The sequence below is a fragment of the Sturnus vulgaris genome, chromosome 2 (assembly GCF_052056855.1).
Source record: "Sturnus vulgaris isolate bStuVul1 chromosome 2, bStuVul1.hap1, whole genome shotgun sequence".
Lineage (NCBI taxonomy): Eukaryota > Metazoa > Chordata > Aves > Passeriformes > Sturnidae > Sturnus > Sturnus vulgaris.
Window position 1 is genome coordinate 53,656,336 of NC_142244.1, and position 24,250 is coordinate 53,680,585.

Genomic DNA, 24,250 nt, shown 5'->3' on the forward strand with positions numbered 1-24,250 from the left:
ATACACAGAGGAAATAATGCTTTTTCGGGGGGGGGGGGGGGTGGTATGGTTTAGGCATGTACAAAAATGCTCTAGTACTACTACATTCAAAGGATATATAGATTTAAATTACTTCTGTGTGCTTGACAGAGATAGCTAAAAGTGAATATAACATTATCATAAGATGTGGTGATTAACATTAAATTTGGATAGAAGAATGTTGGATGCTTATAATGATAGAAAAAAGGTTAATATTTTAAAGTGAGGCTAAAGGTTGACAGGAGAAAAATTGAGTTAGTTTGCGAAAAAGAAATTTGTTTCTTTAAGTGAAAATTGGGGTCAAGAGGCCAGCACTCTCTGCTTCAACATGAATGAAATAAATTAAATAATACCACCATAAAGCAGCAGTGTATAAGCTAATGATTAAATGGTACATGGTGGTTTTGAGAAAGATGCTGTCTATGAGAAAAAAATCTGTAGGAATGCTCTTTCAAATCAGTGGGTTCGTGTTGTTTATTTGTTTCTATTGTTTTAAAATGTAACATCTTTTTTCAGTTGGATGGTTTAAAATATATGCAGTACCTTTAATTATGAACAAAGGTGGTATGCTGATTTTCAGAGAAAATTAAAATTTTAATCACTTTGTTCTAGCAGAAATTTCTGGCGTTTCATATGGATGTGCTTTTTTTGTAGCACTTCATGGCCCAAATAGTGTGAGAGATTAGATGATATTTCACCATCTTAAATCAACAGGAGTTGACCGTGTTTCTTTGGTCCCTGTATACGTGAATAAAGATAAGATATAATATCAATCTGTAACTAGTCATATACCAAATACAGGAGATAGGAAATCAATCAGTGTCATTTCTCTTCATGTCAATCTATGCCTTTGACAGGCACATCTGTGTAGCCAGTTTACTATCATCATGTCCAGAATGGCTTACCATTCTTTCCCTAATAATAGGCATATTTTTATCCATTCTCTTCTACAAAGTAGTAAAAAAAATCCTAATAAACAAATAAAAAGGTCCTGAACATGGTTCTTTCCTGCTCTCTGAAAGATTTTTGGTGTCTGGATAGCTATGTATCAAAATACAAACAGTTTTCCTGGCAGCACTTGCTTTTACTGTCACACTTTTCATATGTTTAAGATGGATAGGGGATTGTAGGTTCAATTATAGTTACATTTATACCTATGTTCCTTGCAGAAGTGTATTTATATCTAGATTGGTCACAGGAGATATTTCCTATTGTGTGTATGCAGCAACCCTCTTCTATTTGACTTTTTTCTCTCAAATCTGAAGATTGATTATGAATAATGGTCAGTTCTGCTATGTATCCTCCTGCATGAGTTTGCAGATTGAGTCCCTAATGGGGTATTTTAGGCTTTGCTGGAAGGCTGAGAATCACCACTTCTCCCTGGCATTGTCATCTGCATCTGGCATCAACTTTTTTTTTCTTTTTATCAGCTTTAGCTGTAGTCTTTAAATTGTGAAAGAGATTACTCCTTTTTTTTTTTTTTTCCCAGGAAAGTAAGATGATGCCTAGTTGAATACCTAGTACCTCAAAATGGAAAAAAGAAAAAGTCTTATTAGCTCTCAGGTTAAAAAAAGATAATGAATCTTAATGATTTGGCCATCTCATTCATACATAGAGAAACATCAGGGTGGCTGTGCCTTTAGTCAGCATATATTTGGCAGCTGAATCTAGATATTACCCTTCCGTCTGGGGTCATAGTTTGTCTTAAAAGAGTTATGTATGAATTTTCTCTAAATTGTAGCAGAGGGTCATGAATTAGTGTCTAAATGTAGGCTTGACAAGATTATTACAGTCTGTATTTCATGCCAGAAACAAAGATGAATAGAGATAGCAAGCTTTTAAACAGACTTTCTGACATCTATAATGTCAGCAGAGAGTGAATGAATGGCAGGATGTAATAACAAATCTTCATTTTTTATTATTTTATAGGGATTAAATGGACCTATGCTCATTCATAATTTCTTCCTAAAATAATTACTAAGTAGTACATGAATCACTCATTTTCCATCCCAGTTCACTTTCAAATAATGCAAATTGTTTGCTAAGATACACATACACAAAGATACATACACCAAAAGATAAATATACTATGATTTACATTTAGGAGTAGATAGGATACATGTAGTTAATACTTTGCACTTTCATTTTGGCTGGGTGTTCATTTTTGAAGAAAATTTGTGTCTAGTCCTAATAATTTGTTTTAATGCCTTTTGGGGGAACTACTTTTTCAAGTTATTTAAATAATAATTTTCAGCCTCTCTTTCTATGGATTTACTGATTATTAGATTTCTGGAACAGAGATCTATATTAGCAATTTTTGATTATTAAATTTCTGGAGCGGAAATCTGTGTTGGCAATTTTTGAATGAGAAAGACAGGATGCCTACCAGTACACTACTGCCTGTTCATTATAGCCCTTTTGAACATACATGTTCAAGGTTTTCCTTTTTGTTTATTCAAAGCCTGTTCGCAGATAGGAAAGAACCAACTGTGTTGAGGCCAAAGGCTCTAATACTTTTGTTTAAATTTCTATTTTTATTTAGGAATATTCATTCCTGTTTCAGGAACACAAGCAATCTTACTACTTGTACTTTGTTAGTTTTTGCCCAAACAAGAATACAAACCATAGAGTGATGGCTATGAAGATATGACATTAAATGAGCCCAGTTGTTCTGAAATAATAAAAACACATACCATAATTCACACATTTTCATAAATATAGCTCCATGAATGGTTGCAGGTAGATTTATGTCTATATACGTGTTGGAAAAGAGTGTGCATGTAAATGTAGCAAAAATATATCCAGGCGCTGCAAATACCGTCTCGTTTTCACTTTTTTTTGTTTTGTAACTGCTGGCATTAATGTCTGTGTTGATCTTATTTGTGCTGAAAGAAAGACAGAAACAGTACCACTAAAGGAAACCAGCGAGCACTGCTGTAGCGGCTTTAAAAAGTGTTCTGTGTGCCTACTCCCCTTCCCCGTGCCAAAAAAAGGTTTGTAATTGAAACAAAAAGCATTGTTCCGTTCCTATTTTTTTTTTTCCTTCCCTTTAATTTTTTTCCCCCTTTTTTTCTTTTTCCTTGAGCCCATCCTGTCAGGCTGCAAGCGCGGGAGTTATTTTCTGGTGGCGTGATTAGATTGGGGCTGAACTCTCCAGCTGGCAGGCCTGTCTGTGACTGGCGGCGGCCTGTCCCCAGCGCTTGTCATCTCCTGACATGCCTGACAGGATGGGGACAGCAGCCCCAGACAGGTTCATTAGATGGTGTTTTCTACAGCTGGGCTAAAAATAAAAAAAAAAAAAAAATAAATAAAGTGGGGAGGGAAAAAAAAAAATAAAAAGGCCACGCTTTGTCAAGGCCCAAGCTGTGGGGGCCCTTCTTGTTGGTTTAAACCAAGGCCTTGTTTTGACAAATTCTGATCTGTGCGGTTTTTAGATTTTCTGACACATTTTTGTTTTCTTCCCCTTTGGCCTGCGCTCTTTGCACTCTGCCTTGTTGCTGCTTCAAAATCCTAACGCTGCCTTCCCGGGAGAGCAGGGAGAATGCTTGTGGAGGGCTTGGAAGAAAAATAGAGCACTACAGTGAAACAGCAATAAGTGTTCATTTCCATGGTGATCAGCCCAATGGCACAAAAAACAACCTTGGGACTCTCAATAAGCCAATTACAAGAAAGGTTAAGGGGTTTATAGTGCCAGAAACATGCCATCTACATGAGAAAATAGTATCATTACCAGCAATCTATGCTGTTAAATACATTGCTGTCTGGTGCTGCCAGAAACATAAGCTGTTTATGTTATTTTGGGAGTTTTGGGAGCTGCTGGAGTTTTCCAACAGTATTGTTGGGCTTTGGTGCAGAACATAAAAAAATCTACATGGTTAAATTATAAAACAATTAAAACCAGTAATAAAATTATTTGAAAGCATTACACATATTGGATGTCACAGTGTTAACCAGATGGGTTCAGGCTATGAATTTCCTACAGATTTGTATCAGATTTTCACTTTAGATTTTTATCATAAAGACAAAGGATTTGTACAGCATGTATAATTAAAGAAACTTCTATACAATTTTTTAATATAAAAAGATAATACCACATTTTTGTCTACTGTGTAGTTGTGAAATACAATTTGATGCCTTTAATTTATGAACTGCTGACTGCAGATTGACTCTGGGGCTATCTGCCGTTTTTCTTAGGGTGTGTCATTTAATTCTGGGTATTTTAGGTAGCTACAACATGCTGGAATGTAAAACACTACTAGCTATTGGTGGAAAAAAGGAAAATATTTACTATTTTGCTTACTTTGCCCTTCTGCTTAGGAGTGAGGATACTATTACAGCTTTTTATGTTTTCTACATTTAGCTGCTTGCAGTGTGAGCACTGCGGCTGCAAACCAAGCCCTTCATTCATAGAAAACCTACCACTTACCTTTCCTTTGTATTGTTAGTTACTGCTGCTTTGGTTCATGGTCTCTATGACAACTGTTTAAATTGGGATGGGCAACTGTCATCTGGAGTATTACTGAAAGAAAAGTGTTAGTGAGCACACAGTTCCGTAGATAGAGCATTTCAATATAATCCAATTTTAATTGAGCTCCAGAGACTTTGATGTGCTGCCGAAGGTTGGGAGAGAGCTATTCCAGGGAGAAATTAAAGCAGCCCGGCAAGGCTTCACTACTTCAGACTGTCACCATTTTAAATAAGCATTAGCATCAGACTTAACCTTCCCCTATGAAAGATCTCACTTTTTTCCCCCTAGGTTTTTTTTTTTTCCTTCAGTATGTATAAAGGCAAAGACACTTTCATCTTTTTATATACATTTCTATATTCCCTTGATTAAGTTTGAAAAGCATGTACTGGACCTGAGATGCATCTGAGGCTGTCTATTGGACCTTGTATTACAGTTCATAGAAAGAAGTCAAAGCAGAGTGGGGATTATTTTGCAACAGTCAAATGGCATGTGTTGGATTTTCTCTCTAAGACTGCTCTCTAAAAGTACTCTCTAAGAGTAACTCATCATTATACTACAAAGTTGAGTGGGGACTTATTTTAGCTTGGTTTGATCATTAATTCTCTTTAATGTAAATAAAGAAGAGAAAATATTTCACTGTAGATTCTCTGACTGAGAAGATGAGGGTCTTTCTATAGCTACCTATATGTCCACTGGCTGGGTTTCTTTTGCTGTGGTTGCACAGGTTTTTTATGCATAACAGGCAAAAATAATCATATAATAGAATAACAATTAGAATAGAATAACATATAAAATAGAAAAGCATGTAAAATAGACTTAGAATAGAATAACAATTATCAGACTTTTTTTTTGCACAATGAGGGGATTAGAAGGTGACTAAACTTCTGAACTATTGAATTAAAATGTTTGCTTCATTTAACAAAACAGTTACAATCCTTCTGTACTATTTTCTTTTTCTCTTACAAATGCATATACATATAAAAAACTCTAAAAAGAAGGAACTTCATAATAATATGGTAAAACTGAGGATCACTGTGTGTTTTCCAATATATTACTTTACATCGGATAGCATTTTATGTTCAAGAGCTGACACTTTCTTACATGACTAATTTTCCTGGCTTTGAATTCACCCTCCCTCACACTCTATTTTTTTTTTCCTCTTCTCTTTATATCTGACTTCCTTGGCTTTCAGCGAAAGTGAAGCAAATTTGTGACATGCTGAGATCACTTTCTGGACTATCTCAGTACCATCAGCTTCTACTTCAAGCAGTGGCATTTGGGATACTCAGTTGCAAGGAAAAGATGCATCTTGGGAAATTGAGTCTATTAAAGATAGATTGTTACATAGTGTGCTTGTATTCTTTAAAACAAATGAGACATGCATTAAATCCAGACTTAATAGCGGTAGAAATAGAACCAATTACAGTACAGGCAGTAATCTGTCTATACAAGTTGATATGGTTTATTTTCTTCTAAAGTATTTAGCCTGTTTGCCACAAAAAAAAAAGAAAAAAGGGGGGGGAACCCAGTAAGAATCTAGTTTAATAGGAGAATTTGAATAGTTGGCTGTTGTAATCAATTAAAAAATGGAAATATCTAATCTCTTTCTAAAGCTTGAGTTGAATCCCATTTTATTATTTTCTAATTAAATAAAAGTTAAGAAGGAGTAATTGAGGCTATATGAGAGAACCCTTTTTGACTGGGATTGGGCACACCTTTTCATAGTCGCATAGTACCCAGAAGTCCATAAAATTTAAATACCTTCTGTGTCGGAGCAGCTTGTAGTGGATAAAAACTGAGGCACATTCACACAAAGTACCTCTACATGCTGACAGGTGTTGCAGTCATTTCATACTGAGAACCTGGAGTTCACCACAGGAAAGTCGGTGAGTATGCCCAAATTTATGACATGCAGGTTTACATTCCAGTTGGCTAGAAATCCAAAGAGGAGGCAATTGTATATCAAATCTGCTTTGTGCAGACATTGGAAGACTAAATGCGTTCCCCGGAATCCATTTTTACTATCCAGCTGAGTAGATATTCTTAATATTCTTCCCAATTTTCATGAGGACTTTTTGAGTAGGATTAGACCTTCCCAAATATTTTAATTATATATAAATTTGACATTTAAATTGTTGAAATTTAAAAAAATGATGGTTAGGTATGGAATATACAGAATATACAGAATGCACATACAAAATAAAAATGTAAATTTGGCTCCGTTCATTGAAAGAAATATAAAAATAATTTATGGAGTTTATATACACAGCTTACATTTGATACATATCAATATTTGTAGTTTTAATATTTTGTGTGGAGTTATTTAGCAGTGTTTAGTTATGGTATCTGATAAAAATATGTTCTTTAAAACAAGTATACATAAATACTTTTCCTGTAGTATTAAAGCAAAATGAGTATGAAGTGTAAAGTAATTAAGTTATTATTGAGTAACAGCAGGCAGTTTGCAAACACTCTGAGTTGCAATTCTCAGAAGAAACTTTGCTTTTCTTTCGTTGCACAGTAGATAACATTCCATATATAATAGTGAAGAGTACAGCAGAATTTTGTTTGCTATTGGAGCTCTGGATTAGGTTTTTCCCAGTGCTATAATTTCTTGTCTTCTCCAGCAGTGCAAAACAAACTCATCTGAAGGACTTTTTAAGTGGATAAATATAGAATCAGTTGGTATTATAATATATTATGAAGATGAAGATACTTTGATGTATGTTCACCGTTATTCACAGGCTCTGTAATTGTACTTTGGGGGCCTTAGAAGTTGACATAACATAGAGTAACCCTGAATCTACTCTAAATTCACACTCCAAGCTAACCAATTTCCAGGAGCCACTGGTGCTCCATACCCAACACTTCATGGCACAGCTGAGTGTTCTGGGATGATCCTGCTTGAGCAGGGAGATTGGACCTGACAGCCCTCTATGGTCCATTCCAACCTGACTGATTCTGTGATTCTTTGAGCTGTAGAATTTTGAATTTCTTGAGGATCTCGCTTGACTGTTGCAAACTGTATTGCAGAAATTTTGGGGATGGTGAGGATGTATACAATATATATCACAGAGTAAACGAATATATTTCTTTTTGCATATAAAAATTAGTTTTAAATCTATTGCTAAAATTTCAGGAGTGCTCTGAAGCAGCTTTTGTTTTTGAAGTTGAAAACAAAATATTACTGGCTTTTGATCAATCTTATATAGGAAGAGATATTAGGAACATAAAAAAATTAATCCTGGTAGTAGAAAAAAATTGTATTCCATTGACTTTTATAGATCTTAAATCATGTGCATTCTGCACTGACAAGATGCTTCCACATATCTCTTGCATGACATTAATTTCACATTTATAAAAAGAGGGACATATAACTGTCTTTCTACCTTCATTTGGTAGGAAATGGCTAATGTTTAGCAAGACCAAATATTTATACTTTTCCTGAGACCAGTTATAATGCCTTCTGTTATTATAATGGTATTAATTTGTGATATGATACATTTGAGTATTTATGCATTTTTTATTGCATTGCACTTTTGAATAAATATATGAAGGTTCTGGGGAAAAAAACCAAAAAACAATTAAACAAAACACTCAAAGTATTTTATGATGGCTTTATTCTTGGGAAAGAACACATCACATATTTAGGGATACCATACATTCTTTATTCCTCAAAGTATTTCTATGTTTTCTTGCTTCTGCTGCAACTTTTCTCAAATGAAACTCTCACAAAGTCCGTGAAATCTATCAATAATACAAGTTTAATAAAGCTGCATTTTTTGTCAAATAACTATTTATTGAATAACTATCCTGCTTTGGTTTCAACTTACAAGCATTTCTTAACACTGTGTTCTCCCTGAATTCGCAAATATTAAAAGTCCTTTCTTTCAATTGTCTTATTTTGCTGAGAAGAATTGACTATTTGAGAGAAAAAGAAACTCTCCATTTTTATTACTTTAAAAAAATGGTCTGATTTTTCTCAAATCATATCAGTTTTATGTCTTTTTTGGCATGCCCACTAAACTGTAATTTGTGCAGTTCTAATTGAATTAATTTGATTGCATTTCACTGCTGGGGCAGAATTGCTCACAGCAATTTGAGCCTGAGATCACCACTCCCCTGTTTGGCTTGATCTTTGAGCACGAAATGTAGAGTGAGAATGGAAACGTAGTTCTGTTAACATTTCTTTCTAGATTTGAGTCTGGCATCCCATTGTTGCCAAAGTCAACAAAAAATCATTTTAAACCTTGTGAGGTAACTGACACGATTTGCTTCAGTCCTGTGGCTACCAGAATTAGTTGTGTGATTTTGCCCCATTACTTCTTTCTTCAACCTCTGTGTTTTGAGTTGGGCTGTGCTCTAGCATGGCTTTATGTGGCACTAGAATATATTTTTCTGCTTCTCCACATGTGCTGTTGCTCCAGCCAGCACCATCGGCTCTGTGGTTTTAAAATTCTTAAATCAGTGGAGCCTCTGCTTAAAACAATAATTGCTGAATATGTTTGAAAGTAGAGCTGAAAAAAGGCCTCTGCCTGCCTTTACTAAGGTGATAATGTCTAAATCTTTTACCTCCTCCTGATGCTGTTCTTCCCAAGAATGTCAGTCTATTGCTGGCATTTCAGGAGTTGCCTAAATTGAGAATCTGTTTTCATGTTGCATAAAAAGGAAACTGTGCAAAAGCACAGAGATCAAAATTATAAAATAAGTATTATTCAGAATTTTGTTTGCACTTATATTTAAAACTTTGCACTGGTGTTTCACAAATGCAGTGTTAGAAATGGTCCATTTAGAATACATAAGATATTGAAGTAGGGTTTGGTTTTTTTACTCTAATTACTTTGCTGCAACTACTCAAAAAATTCCAATATCCTTTCCATTCCTTGCCTGAAACACAGAATCATAACATGTGAAACCATTTTGCTTAAGAAAAGAGGAAAATGGCCTTCAAGTGGACCAACTTCAAATAATTTTTTCAGATGATTGCAAATGAATGTGGGAATAAGAGCATCTGTTGCTTTAAGCTGAGTGGGCATTGTTTTAATGGATAATGAAGAGGGTATGCTGACCAGAGAAATCAAATTTAGAAAAGGTTTGGATGAACAGAACCTCATGTTTCAAGACAAGGGGCCTCTTGAAAGCTTAAAAAAACATTGGAAGTAGAAGTATAAGCTGAGAATATTTGGCAAGGAAATAAAGTCCAAAACCACAAAAATAATATCTGCATTTTTTAGATCCCTGAAGAGGAGGGGAAAAATGAAACAAGAGTGCCAATATTTATTTTAAAAAAAAAAAAAGTCTAAGAAAGATTTTTAAAACTGATGTGAATTGAGAAATTATAATGGCACATAATACTCAGCTCATCCTGCACAGCATAACATTAGAAGAGCTACTTAGAGGAAAGCTTTTAAGGCTTACAAATAAAGAAATATTTTACACAGAAGCATGTTATAAAGAAGGGGAAAAGAAACCTTAATGAAGAGGGAAAGTGAGAATATTTTACCAGACCAAAATGTGCAAAAAAAAAAAAAAAAAAAGACAACAGTATTTTGGTGAGATTTTTGAAGTATTTAATATGATTATGGGAATTGAGGCGAAGAAGATGTTCTTAATGCCACCTAAATGTATAGAAAAGTAGTAAGAAGTCAATGAAACATTAGGACATTAAATTCATTTGAATTGTCCTTTCTATCTGCATTCTCTGATTCCCATTTTAGAAAAACAAAATACAATGTGCTTCATTATTTGAACTTACCTGATTTTTGAAGTTTCTTAATAGATATAGCTTCTTTTTATGCTTGTCTGTCTTGAGATGATATATCTCTTCTTGTAGTCTATACTTATTTTTCCTGCTAAATCTAAAAATGGGTCATACTCAGTACTTCATCAAACATTCTGCAATTATAAAATGCTCACTCAATATAGTATTTCATAAACCCTAGGAGTGGGATTCCATGCCATCAATGTCTGTCATCTCAATCTGTATTTAGAGTGCATGAAGCAATCATGCAGTCTGCCATGTACTTACAGTGAACTCTGTGTTGTTAGATTGTTCTGGAGAAGAAAGTTTGCTGTGTGTTCATAGGAGCCATTTTTCTTAACCCACGAGGACCTGTATTCAGAATTTCATATTTTCCTTGCAGCAAATTGCAATGCTAGACAGCTCCTGAAAAAGGGAAATCCAAATCCCTGACATGACAGAATGATTTTCAGTAACCAATTTCATGCATTTCTAATCTCTAAAAGCATACAGTGATGCCAAGCTATTTTCTAAATGGCTATTTTGTACCTGGGCCAGGTGCAGAACCACACTTCTGTGGCTGGCTGTAGATGGCACACTGTTGAAATAACGAAAAACTGTGATTTGTTTTTGTGAAGTCCTCCATGTTTTTTCCACCATGGAGCGTGTTCAGCGAAGGGCAACAGGGCTTGTGAAAGGATTAGAGAACATTTCTTGTGGGAAACAGCTGAGGGAGCTGGGGGTGTTTAGCCTGGAGTAAAGGAGCCTCAGAGGAGCCTCCCCACTCTCCACAACTCCCTGAAAGGAAGGTGTAGTGAGGTGGGGGCCAGTCTTTTCTACCATGCCTACAGGATGGACCAGAGGAAATGTCCTTAACATGAGACAAGGGAAATTCAGATTAGATTTTAGGAAAAGATTTTTCGTGTTTTTTTCACTGCTCATCAAAAAGATTGACAAATATATTGCACGCAAATGATATATGCATTTTGCAATAGATGTAAACAAAACTTGAAAAATGTTACAACTATCAATTGACACTTTCATTGAGAAATCAGGTTAGAATTTAAATACCCTGAATTAGAAATGTGGTTTCAAAAGACAAATTATGAACTTCCGCTGAAAACAGTGGATTCAATTCGCATTCATAGTCGTTAATGAATCACCCCAAAGAGCTATTTTAAAAAAGGAAATATGTAAAAATTCCTTGCAAGAGACAGCAAAAGTGATCGTTCTTACCAAAAGTTAGTGACTGAGAATATATAGGGTTGTACAGGCTGTTTTCCTTGGTTTCTTTATAGCACCTGATTTTGTAATTACTTCAGTTCCAGAAGCAATAATCAAACGAAAAGGGCCAGAATATCCTGCATGCTGTGTCTGGTGCTATGAGATACCAAAAAATAGTATAGAGCAGCAAAAATGAGCCTCAGTACTTAAGTCTTCCTTCTGTGGGGATAATCTACCAGGGATTCAAGCAAAATGGACGCTAGTATTTGTGGTCTTCTGGTTAGTGCAAAATTCCAGCTGTTAATTAACAATTCATTATCAATAATTGAATAACTACTGAAGAATGTTTATGATTAAAAATGCATTGACTCTTAATTGAAAAGAAAAAAAAATCTTGATTACATCAGAAATAAAATTAAAGTAATGGCGCCTTCATATCTGATCCAAGTATGAAAGCACTTCAGTAATGGTTTTGCTTCTCTTCTCTAGAACTTTCCATCTGCTGTTTTATTAACCTAATCTAAATAAGTGTCACCAAGAGATGTTTTTTCATATTACAGAATCTTGAGTTTTAGAGACTTCTCATTCCCTTGTTAGGTGAGAGCTTCATCTTGCTGCAATGAATTCTGGCAAATTGGTATCTTTAAAACATACACATATTCCTAAGTGAAAAAGTTTTACAAGGTGAAATGAGTTTTAAACCAAACAGCTGCAGCTGATATTAAAATGGAAAACTGTGCTTAGTTCAAATGTAGATATTGGCTGGTTGCTTTTATTTTAATAAAAACAGACTATCTGAGATGTGTCAGAATTCTGGGCTTAGTCACGGTTCTTCAACTATTAAAACGTACCTGGGCAGGAAGTCTTAACAAGCCTTTTTAGGAGAAAACCTCATAAAATTATCAAAATAAGAAGTACTGACTCTAAGTATAAACAACAAAGTGTTGGAACTCATGGAAATTTTGCCTTCAGAAAACTTAGTAACATATTTTCAGTCTATTAGCATAGTGAAGTGCTTATTTCCATGTTTTTATGAATAATGAAAGATACAATACATACAGTCTGAAAAATATGTAAAATAGCCAGGATTTCATTCATGTCCTATGAGAAAGTGAAGTGCTAAAAATCATTCTGGAAGGAAAAAAAAAAAAGGTGTATGTGCCTTTTAAAGAGTTCAAATTCAGAAAAATAAAAATTTATTTGGCTGTTATAACAGCAATATGAAAGAATCCTGCTACAATATCAGTAATATCTGCTGTAAATTGTAGATATCTAATAATTGGAGGTTTAATGCATCACATGAAAATGGTGTAAGATGAATGTTATGGAGGATGGCAAAAATGGGTAGTGTATCTTGGACAGGAAAACAGAAATACTGAAATAATTCAGATAATTTGATAATGGCAAGATAATCTGATATTTGTAGGACTAATAGACAGTTAAGAAGAGTGTAATTGAGGACATTAATTGAATTATAGACTCCTTTCTTTCCTCTGATTTCCTATTCCATTCTACTGTTTTACTGGAGTACTATCGTATGTCATTCATTTCATAGTGGGTTGAATGTACCTCTGTGAAGTTGCAATTGTTTTATACTTAATTAAAATGAGGAGGAAGTAAAAGGCAAGCAGTGTATGATTGGTATACAATGTGCTTTTAGTGTTGATCTATAATAACTAAGCTGTGGTATATATCAATAAGTCATAAATGTATTATTGTGAATCCTCTAATATGTAAATATATAGAATATATTTAATAGTAAATATTTCTCTTTACAAAATATAACTAGAAACATTTTTGGTACAAAAAGTAGTTTCCTGAAGCGTGATGCTTTGTCAAGGAGCTAATTTGGCAAACTTCTGTCTGCTGTAGTTCTGATTACAGGTATATACATTTCAAACTCCTCCCTCCAAGAGTCTGTTCTCATATTTTAGTTTTTTAAATGTGAGCAGTTTCCTCAGATTTTCTTCTCTTTAATTTAAAAACCTGTGTATTTACAAAAATTATGTATCAGATAGCAGCAGAATACATTCAAAGAGGGAGAGTGCTTAAATGTTCAGAGACATTGTTCTTATCCACCTGAATTTCACATACATGATAACAGCAGTATCCTAGCATCTGATCTCAATGAAAGAAAACCTAGAAAAACTTGGTTTATTTAGCTTATCAAAGAGAAGGCTAAGCCGTAAGTGGATCTGATCTTCCACAAGTCTGTAATTACCAACACAAGGAAAAGTTACCTGATACTAGAAAGCTCACAGACAAAAGTGTCACAAGATCTATCAAAATAAAAATAAGGTGCAGGTTTTTAACGATTGCAAGAATTTAGTGTATGAGGTGGCATTCCACAGCTGACCTGCGACTGAATGGAGGGAGCACATAGTCTCTTGCATGTGTCTGGGTGAATCAAAGAATCAAGCTCCTTCCCTTCTTCCAAGCTGTGATTAACTAGTGTGGAAAGCTGAGGTGAATGAAACACATCAGCCATTATGCTGGTCTAAGAGTTCTGCCTGTAACTTTCATGTAAACAGCACAGGGAGAGCACTGTGCTCCTCTGACTGGTTTCTGTTGAGGACCAAACTAATATTTGGATGCTTTCCCGTGTACTGAAGCACTTTTGTGTTGTTGCTGTTACTACTATCCTCTCTGAAATAGTCTCATCATGATTATGAGGAAAAAGGTTGTACACCAAGTGCACAAACTTAAATTAGCTTTTTCATATATGGAGATGTGTTACTAACTTGAAGCCCTATCAGTGAAAAGATTGAAGAAATACAATTTCCATTTCCTCAAGCATGAAGGATCACTGACAGCAGCAGCATATGGTCTCCCTAACATTTTCCTGTTCAGAAGCTGGGAGAGGTCATGATTATGGAAAGTAAAGACCTCAGATGAGTGAGTAAAGCACTGCAAGCTGGTGTATGACAGCTTTTGTGTATCTAATGGAGAACAGAGAAATTCAGTCTCTTCAGTCTGAAACATTCTTTTTGCATTCCCTTTAGGGAAGGTATTCACTATATTTCTTTGTTTCACTGAGGCTGCAGTTCTCTCAGTAGCTGCAGCTTAGGTAAAGGCACAGTCTGCAGAGCCTGGGGAATGCAGATGGGTGTGGTGAGGATCCCCATCCCAAAATACTGACTCTTCCTAGGAGTGCCATGGCGGAGTTCACCTGAGCAGAGATGCAGGGCTGAAGGGAGCCTGACAACTGACGAAAAGATTGATGAGAAAAGCTGATGAAAAAAATTGTTCTACAGCTCATGATACAGATGAGACAAGTTAATAAAAATGACATCTAATTAAATTGTGTCTTTTTTGTCTATTTCTTGAATATCCAGAACACCGAAAGAAAAGTGAAAAAGATCATTTGGTATTAATATCTAGTCTTATATTCATACACTCAATTGAGAAAATTTAAAACAAAAAAAAAGAGTGCTAATTTTTAACTATTTTATTTTAAAATATAGTCACATTAATTTTAAAATGTAAAATTAAAATTTTGTCATTAAAGTGGTTTGGGATATTTGATGTATCTAACTTCAGAAAAATTACTACGATAACATAGTGGTTTTGCTAATTTTTCTACTTATTAATGGAATGGGAGGACTCATAATTTATGACCCTGAAGGGGTGTTAATAGAAAATTGTATTATTTTGCTTGTACTTTGCACAAGGCAGCCTCAGAAGTAAATCTAGTATCTGATAGATAACTGACAACTGTCATGCACGCTGTTGGAAGAAGATACAGCTAAACATAATTGCAAGTGTGTCTGCTTCCCTTTGCTTGTTTGTAGAGTTTGGGTTTTTGGTGTTTTTGAGGAAATTTATTTGATGTGACACATGAGAAATAGATCTTAGGAGTATCAGGTTACAGTAATTACTCATATTCTTCTAACAGCAGGTACTTCTTTTTTTGCATTTCTTAAAAACACTCAAGTTCATTTTAAGTCACTGTTTTTAAGTGTTAAAGAGACATGATTAACTTAATTGATGGGTAAAATTTCCTCTGTGTTTATACAATATTTTATAAAAAAATGTCTGCTAATAGCCTTGACTTTCTTCAAAGGTCCTTGCCTATACCGAAGGCCTTCATGGAAAGTGGATGTTCAGTGAGATTCGAGCTGTTTTTTCAAGACGTTATCTTCTCCAGAACACAGCTTTGGAAGTGTTTATGGCAAACAGAAGTAGGTCATACTTTATATTTTTTTGCATAAAATTGTGCTAGTTATTTTGTGTTTTATTTATTAATCTTAATATTAAAACTCTGTGCTTCCTTTGATAAAGTGCTTATGTCTGTTCTATAATGCTTACTCTTGTATGTATTCAGTGCAAATTTTGTTAAAATCAATCACATAAATCAATCTCACTGCTTTCTGTGCAGCATTGAGATTTATTTACAGAAACAGATCATTGCAATTGGTAAATTCTTCAAATGTTGGATAGGAAATTTGCTTCTTCTATTGTCTTAGCCTTCTCCTCAATTGTCTGTAAATATTTTAGTGAAACACATAAAAGAATATTTACTTTTCTAATTATTAAATGTATTCAAGTTTAAAAGTACCAAAGCAGTAAATGGAGCCAGTCAGTTTTCTGTATGTGCTACTCTGAATCACAATTCAGGGGCAGGTGAGGTGTATAAGCATCAGGAGCTCTCATGCAAGTTTTGATTTCAGCTGGAGAAGGAATTAAACAATTCCGTGTTCCTGGGTGTTTTAAGGCACTAGTTAGAAGAGCAAATGCCACGACAACTAATGAACAGCTTCTCAGCCTGATAAGAGATTTAATGGGCTAATAGTAAGGTGTTGTTCCTCAGAAGTAAACAACATTCAGGTCTTCTGCAAAATGGGAGATTTAATGCTAAAATGTTAACCAGCAAATTGTACATAGGTGTGAAGAATGTCAGGAATTTCTGTTTTACCTTGGATTCCCCAGGAGGATAAAAGTGGAACTGACTTTGCTCCCCAAATAAAAACCTGAGCATTTAAAAAATATAGGCAGGTGAAAAAAAAGACTTCTGCAAATGTTTTACTGGTACATATTTTCCTTTCTTCATGTAGCTTCTGTTATGTTTAATTTTCCTGACCAAGCAACAGTGAAGAAAGTTGTGTACAGTTTACCACGTGTTGGAGTTGGAACCAGCTATGGTTTGCCACAAGCCAGGTAATTTAATTAACATATTTTTATAGTTTCTGTTTATTTTATTATACATTTGATTTTTAAAAAATATTAGTGCTAAAACATTATTCCTGTCAAGAAACTAGATTTTCTTAAGGTTAGTATGAAAAACATTACTCTACTTAGTATATGGCCTGTTAGTATATGGAATAGAAGTAAAAGTATTGTAAATTAGATAATTAAATTTTTTCCTTTTTAGTTATAGGAAATAAGCATCTCCCGGTGAAAATACTTGCACCTTATCTCTTCAAAGTCTGGTTTCCAGTCAGGTTTTATAAATGTCTAATCAAATGTTCATCCTTCCTGTGATTGTTATGCAGGATGTGAAACTGAACTTGACTAGTTTTTGTGTTTGCTGAATGTAAGTTAGCTATATGAATGTGTGGGATTTGACTTCATTTCTTATCAGTGTAGTGGCTATTTTGTAATTTCCAAATTTCTTCCATTCATTAGTATAATGCCTTCTTCCTCTTTCCTTTCCAAAATTAAGGAGCATATATATTTTTCAAAGAGCAACTAAGGTTGAGTTTTAGAGATTTTCACATACTATGGACAACTACAGTTTTTTATTTCCTCATTAACATCAAATCAGCCTATGGCCAGAAATAAGGCTGGAAATTGTTAGAATCTATATTATAAAAGAATTCCTATTTCAAGGATAGCTGAAATGACTTTCATGTGTACTTCGCTGTGTTGGAGAGGGGACATTTTTTGTTTGTTTTTCGGTTCAGGATTAACTTCTGGTCAAAATGAGATAAAAATAAAGAAATATAAGAGAGCAGGGAAACAGCATGATATTAACAAAATATGGTGCTTTGGGCTCAGACCCCCATTTGGCTTGATTTGGCCAAAAAGTCAATGAGTTAATCATCAGTGTAGTGTCTGGGATGAGTCTTTCCCTACATAATTTCCTACAAAAAAAACTTCACATTGTCCTTGTTTTATCCTAATGCAAAATGTGGAAATACTCTGAAGTGTCACAGAATTTGTAGAACTGGAGAACTATTTCATTCCCAGATGAACATCATTCCCTGTCATGAGCCCAAGAGTCTCATGATACCTAAGGCTTGATCTCCTGAATATGCTGAAGTCTTTAGCAAACTGCCAAATTTCTCAAGTTTTCATTGAGATCAAGGCGAAGTTAGGACATTTATTTGGAAGGCACATCTTGTTAATATTTGCATTGTTCTTGCATATGCTAAAGTTAGAGGAAATGCTATCTCTAAATAGAAAGTAATAGTATTCTTTTCTGGGATAGAAATGGCCACATGTTCTAGCACAAACAAAATGCAAATTTCTCAATCAGAATTTCATATTTACAGTGACATATTTTACTTTTGAAATTCATATCCTTTGTGCATTATTCAGTGAATAATTGTCTTTGTTGATATATAATTATTTAGAAAAGTTTCAGCTCCAATATAATATGCAGTTATTTCCATACCTTTTTGATTAAAGTTCAGTTTGAATCGAAAATGGGCTTGCTAGCCTTCAGAATATATCTGGCATATGGTAGTGAAGTTATTTTTCTTTCTTTTTTTTTTTTTTTTTTGGTGTAATCATGGTATGATTTATGCACAATAAAGACTCTGTAATCAAGTTTTTTGTTCCTTTTTCCCTTTCTACATACTCTTATTGTCTTCAGTAGGATTACAGTGGAGTAATGGAGGGGAAATCTGGCTCTATAACTGCTCAGCAGTCAATCTTTTGTTGATGTTAGAATATAGTTTTCATTCCTATGAATATGTTGGCTCTGGAATTCGAATTTTTTAAATTATGCATATTTATATAACTAAAATAAGGAGAAATTAAGCTGAGTAACCAAAATGAGCTGCTATACTGCGAAAAAATTATCCTTTATTTTATCATCACAATTTTCCAGATTAAGCTATACCTTAAAATATCTTAACAAGAGAAGGCCTTTCTGGTTGTTTTGCTTAAGTTCTTTAGTTCTATTTATGCGAGTAATATTTCCTCTCTGATACTACTCTGATAAACATCACCTAGAGTTAATTACAGTATTATAAAAGCTTGCATTCATGATGGAAACATTCCAAAGAAGTAAATTACTTTTAATGCAGTACATGGCTTTTAAGTGTATTTCTGTTTCCATGGTAAAATCCTGTAATTAACAAACGTGCAAGGAAGTGGAAGTAAATAGAAATATTTATGATCTAATGGCTCAAAGGATTAGAAGCAGGTGAACCATTATGACTTCCTAAGACTTTACAGACCTGCTGTTCAGAGCCAGTCTTTAGTTTGCCTCTTTGCTGCATTTCCAAGCAGCCTGTTTAATGCTTTGATTCAGCAGAGTTCAAGCCTGTGCTTAATGTTACAAAGAAGTAATTAAATCCTTAAAATCAGTCACATGTTGAAGAGTTCAGTCTGATTTGGTAATCAAATTAGTCTGTCTTTGATAAATGCATTTTCACTGTTCCTGAAACATGTTGCATTGATTGTAGTTTCCTTATGACCTTGCCAAATGATATGACTGGGCAGACAATGCTGAGTCTTTTAACTTCTGCAGCTCCCTATGATTCTACATAGGTAGAGTAATATCCACTTTTTTAGCATGGCATTATCAGACTACTTTTTATGGTTCTAACACCTGAGGTGTAATTTACTGATGTCTTTTTATTGAGGGCAACAGAGCTCAGAAACCAACTGTGAGCTGCCTGATGGTTTTCTAGCATGTAGAGATCAAAGAATTGGTAAAAGATATGGTATCTTCATCATTAAACATACTGACACCTCCCACTGAAATTCTGTGGGCTATTAATGCATTAGAGAAAACAATGGCTTCAGTTTATAAACCAAGAAATTAATTTTTTTTTCTGAAAAACATGTATTTTGACTGTTACAGTAACTATATTCACCATCATTTCAGCTCTGCCATGTCAGCAGCTTGGTGATAGGTTTCCAGATCTCAATACAGCCGGTTGCAGAGGTTGAGTTTTGTGATAGGAGAGAGGTAGAAAAACTAAGATTTGATGCCATCGAAGTATAAAACCCTTTCTAGAACTTTGATTAAAAGTGAATGTTTATGAGTTTCTCACCTTTCCTTGGGAAATTACTTTCCCAAGTCTTTTTTTTTTCTCAGAACAGGAGAAACACAACACATAACATCATGCAGGTACAAGGCACTTAAATATTCTTTGTATGAGATGGCATTGTAGCTAACCAAATTACAAAGGATTGTGAAAGGGGTGTGCCAGATTCCACATATGGAATATATAAGATCCCCTCCTTCAACAAAATGGCACAAATTGTTTTCTAAATACATTTAAATGTATAAAAATTGAAAAATTGGATCATTTTGTTGTACATCAGAGTCTTCTGCAGTTCCAATTTTGAGTAGATATTTCATGGTTCTCTAGAAGCAAAGGAAGTGCATTCATTTATGCATCTTCATATTGGTGATGGCATATTGAAGAAAGAAATGGTTTGATCAAAGTTGGGTGGTTTTAGCAAAACAGAAAACAGTGGGTCTTCCTGTGTTAGCTGAAACAAGCAGTTGTGGAACCAATTTATTGTGCATAATTTCTTCCAGTCTTTGCTAAAAAAAAAGTGAATCTTTCAAACACGGTAGATATGGAGTAAATAAGGACTTTTTAGTATATTTTGATTTTCTGTAGAGTTCACTCAAATCAGTGATTCAAATGCAAAATCTAGCACTCGAGAGTTTATAGATTTTTGAGATTCCCTAGGAGCTTGTGAATAAAGTCTATAAGTAGCTACTAAGCTGTACTGATACATAAATATTGTTTTGTCATGGAACAGAAAGTCTGTGAGAGAAATGCATTGTAAATTTAATGATCTCTTTAGTATTTTTATTTTTCTGTGTTTATTAATTTGTAGCATTAGTCAAAATTACTGGAAACCATATGTCTTTGAGAGTTCTACTGTAAAAATAGTTGTTTTTCTATAAAATGCAGTATTAAGTATGATTACATTTGGATATTTCTTTAGATAAATTGTTTCATAAGCATTATAGAAACAACTTTAAAATATTTGCATTGTCTCCTATGTACTAGTAAAGTGTATTTTATAAACTTTTGGTATCCTATAGTCTACTGTAAAATAAGGCTAGCCAAGCTGACAAGACCTGTTATTTGGGTAAACACACTTGCATGTCATGTATGGGCATACATGGGTTTTATTTGCTCAATTTGTAGGCTGAAATATGGCAGATGTTGACAACTTGCACATTGGCAATTTAGACAAATAATTGTAGTAAGTGTACACTCCACCCACATACCAATACCCACTCACTTTTTCTCTGGAAAAAGTTTAGTGCATCTCTAGGGTTATGTGCATATATCTTGTATATGACTAAGTTTTAAGAAGATACACACCTTCCAGAGTCCAGAAATGACACACAGTGTGCCCAGGATGTAACTGAAAGCTGAAGCATTGGGTGTCCCTATTTAGTCTTGATAAGCTATGTAAATACTACTACGTACATTCTTCACCGAATTCAGACTAGGCATTAGGAATTGTCTTTTTATTGCTGTTCTTTTTAACAGGCATAAACATTTCTCTATTTTAACACATTTCTAAGTTCTAAATTTCTTTCAAAATAGTTATTTGAGGAGATGAATTTATTTTCCTTTAAAAAATTTCCATGTCTTTTTTTTTAGGCAAGAACTGCTTTCTGTAGAAATTAGTTCTGAGCAATGAGACTGCTTCTACCTGTTGCAGATTTTTTTCTTTAATGCATTAGTCTAGATTGACTCTAGTCCTCTATATTTTACCGATCAGGGACAGTATATACAATGGTTAATTTAAGTCTTTGTGCATGGTATTTGGTTATTGTGATGTCAAATTGAATATAGAAGAGTTGAGATTTACTGCTTTTCTCTTCCTTGGCATGTAGTTTGATTCTTTCTCCCTTATCCAGTCATGTAAGTTTCAAAAAATGTGTGGAAATTGAGTATCATAGAAGCTTCTGCTCCTCTTCCAAATTTGAATGAAATGCAATTTAGAAGTCATTATGAAGAGACAGGCAGATGAACATGTGAGCAGATAACTGAGTAAAATTTGTTTCTTTCAGAAACCAGGCTACAAATAGAAACATTCAAGCTTACTGGGATATAGGAAAGAATCATGGGTAGTTGACCATAGAGGAGGTGCACAAATTGAGTAATAAATATAGTGCACCCGTATGATGGAAGTATATGTCACTTTAGTCTATCACTCACTCACATTAGTGAACTTATCTCAATATATCCTTTTGAAACAGGGACATTGTATTCTTCTTTTATTCCTTCTGGACAAGCCTGGCACCAGGAGGTCTGCAGTTTCTTTTAATATCAGTCTTTTAACCAGATTCAGAATAAAATAAACCACAAAATATATTATTCTGATTTATTGCATTGCTGTAGTAGTGATAAAATATAGCTCCTAATTTTAGGCCATTTCTTAAGTAAGGGTAATCATGTCTTCTTGGCTTCATTAAATGAAATAAAAAAGCCTCTTGGAGAATCTGAAATTAATCACACTAAAAATGTTGCCCTACATCTTAACATTTAATGAGACTTAAAAAACCCCATTCTTTAAATGTGTTTCCTAGGAGAATCTCTCTGGCCACACCCCGACAACTTTATAAATCCTCCAACATGACTCAGCGCTGGCAGAGACGGGAGATATCCAACTTTGAATACTTGATGTTCCTCAATACTATAGCAGGTAAGGCTGCTGGCTCTTTAATCCCTCCTAGTATGTTTATGTTTGTCAAGGCCTTAAGCAAGATGACTTGATAGAATACATTTATCCTTCTAAAATTCAGCTACAGCTTTGTGATATATTCTGAAACACACACACATTAAATTTTATCAGAAAATGCACAACCTATCACAGAGACTTTAGATTCATGTATTGCTGTGAAGGCTGTTCTTTGCTCCCCTTCTGCCATTTCCTCTGCTGACAGCTTTGTCTGAAGCTTTATTAGAGTCAACAAACCATTGCCAGAGAGTGTCTGGAAATAATAATGGGAAAATGTAATTTCACTACTTCATCATTCTCAGCAACAGCAACTAGACAGCAGAATAACAACAGTATTCTGCCTAGTACAGATGTCACCTGGATTGTGGTATGATTAGATTACAGCATCTTTTCTCATATAATTCTTTGAGATGAAATATAATATCAGATTAGGTATTTAAAATGAGAAATAACTGCCACAGACATCCATTTGCTATTGGCAAAAGAAGAGCTTTTCTGGCAATTGTCATTAATTAAACATTCAGGAAGATATTATTCCTTTCACCTTTCCCTTTTCTATGTGTTAACTCCAGTGTTAATTTTAAACGTGAAAAGCAGCAGTTTTCTGCATCATATACAGAGATTTCCAGGAGGTTGTCTACTATTATGATTCCTGCCTGTAGCACACATGCTGCTTATGAACCTGCCTGTGGAGAGCCTCATACAGACATTTCACTTCAGTGAGCTTTAATTTGAAACCCAAATAACTCAAATTAAATTCCACCAGGCATCACTTTGTACTCCAGTGTTACAACTCTCATCTTTACTTGGTCTTGACTTTTATGCTCGAGGTTATCCTCAGGCCAGACATAAGACACATGTAAGTGAGAAACCCAAAGGTAGCACTCGTTATGCTGACCAGTCTGGGGACAGTCACTGCGTTCTTCCCAGTAGGGCAGTGGCAGAATTCAGGAGCTGTCAAACTCACTTGCTTTGAACCCTCAGGCTTTGGCCTCGGTGCTTAGATGGCAGTCACTTCCCATGCATTCAGTCTTATGGATGTTAATAAATGTGTCATCAACTTATCCCAGTGTGATACAGAAGTGTTACCGCTGAACAGTTGGAAATCTGAGGGCATGTTTACCTTGTGCAGTGGAGCAAAAAGCAGAATCCCTGAAACTCCTGGAGATCTGGCCTGGAAAGTCCGGATGGTAAAGGCTCACCAGCTTGGTTCCCAAGCATTTTAGCTGCAGTCCCGCAGATCTCTGCTGGAGGAAGGAGCCCTGCTGAGCGTTTATTGCCTCTGGTGCAATGCCAGAATGCTGCTATCCTGCTTCTGGACACTGGCCTGGCTCCAGCTGCTTCGTGCCTCTCACACATCCGCTGCCCTTCTAGTGAGGAGGAAATGCAAGCAGACCCTGGCCGGCTCCCTGCCTGCCTCACCTGAACTTGGAGGATTTACTGGAAAACTGGGACATTAGCCTAGGTCCCCTCAGTCCTTGTCCAATACATTATTGACAGAACTGTCCTTTGCTGGTAATTTCCTTTTTACATATTCATTTCTTCTGTAAGCAGTGAATTTAAGCTCTTTCAATAAGAGTAGACAAGAGATAACCCATTTTTTTACAGGTTTTTTTTTGTTTGTTTGTTTTGGTTTTGGTTTTTTTTTTTTGTTTTTTTTTTTTTTTTAAGCAGTTTAAAACTCCAAGGTTATTATTTTTAGGTACCTCACCAAACCATCCAAACCTAGAAGACAGCATTATGTGTGAAGTCATTTAGAAATGGCAGCTACACTTACACTAAAATATCCATCAGTTAACAAGCTTCAGCCTGAACAGATTACCCCAGAGTATCTCGGAGATCTCAACAAAAATGTATTTTGTATATGTTGTTTGATACTAGTACTGCTGGGCAGGCTTTATAGC

At 34.9% G+C, this 24,250-nt stretch overlaps 1 protein-coding gene across 6 annotated transcripts in view; it reads left to right on the forward strand.

Moving 5' to 3' along the window:
* The window catches only part of NBEA (neurobeachin), a 452,087-nt gene that overhangs the window by 339,566 nt on the left and 88,271 nt on the right, over positions 1 to 24,250 (forward strand). For all 6 annotated transcript variants that reach the window (XM_088159561.1, XM_088159562.1, XM_014868920.2 and 3 more), the window contains 3 exons: positions 15,514 to 15,631; positions 16,505 to 16,607; positions 22,195 to 22,310. In XM_088159561.1, coding sequence (XP_088015687.1) covers positions 15,514 to 15,631; positions 16,505 to 16,607; positions 22,195 to 22,310 — 337 coding nt within the window. The remainder of the gene's footprint in view (positions 1 to 15,513; positions 15,632 to 16,504; positions 16,608 to 22,194; positions 22,311 to 24,250) is intronic.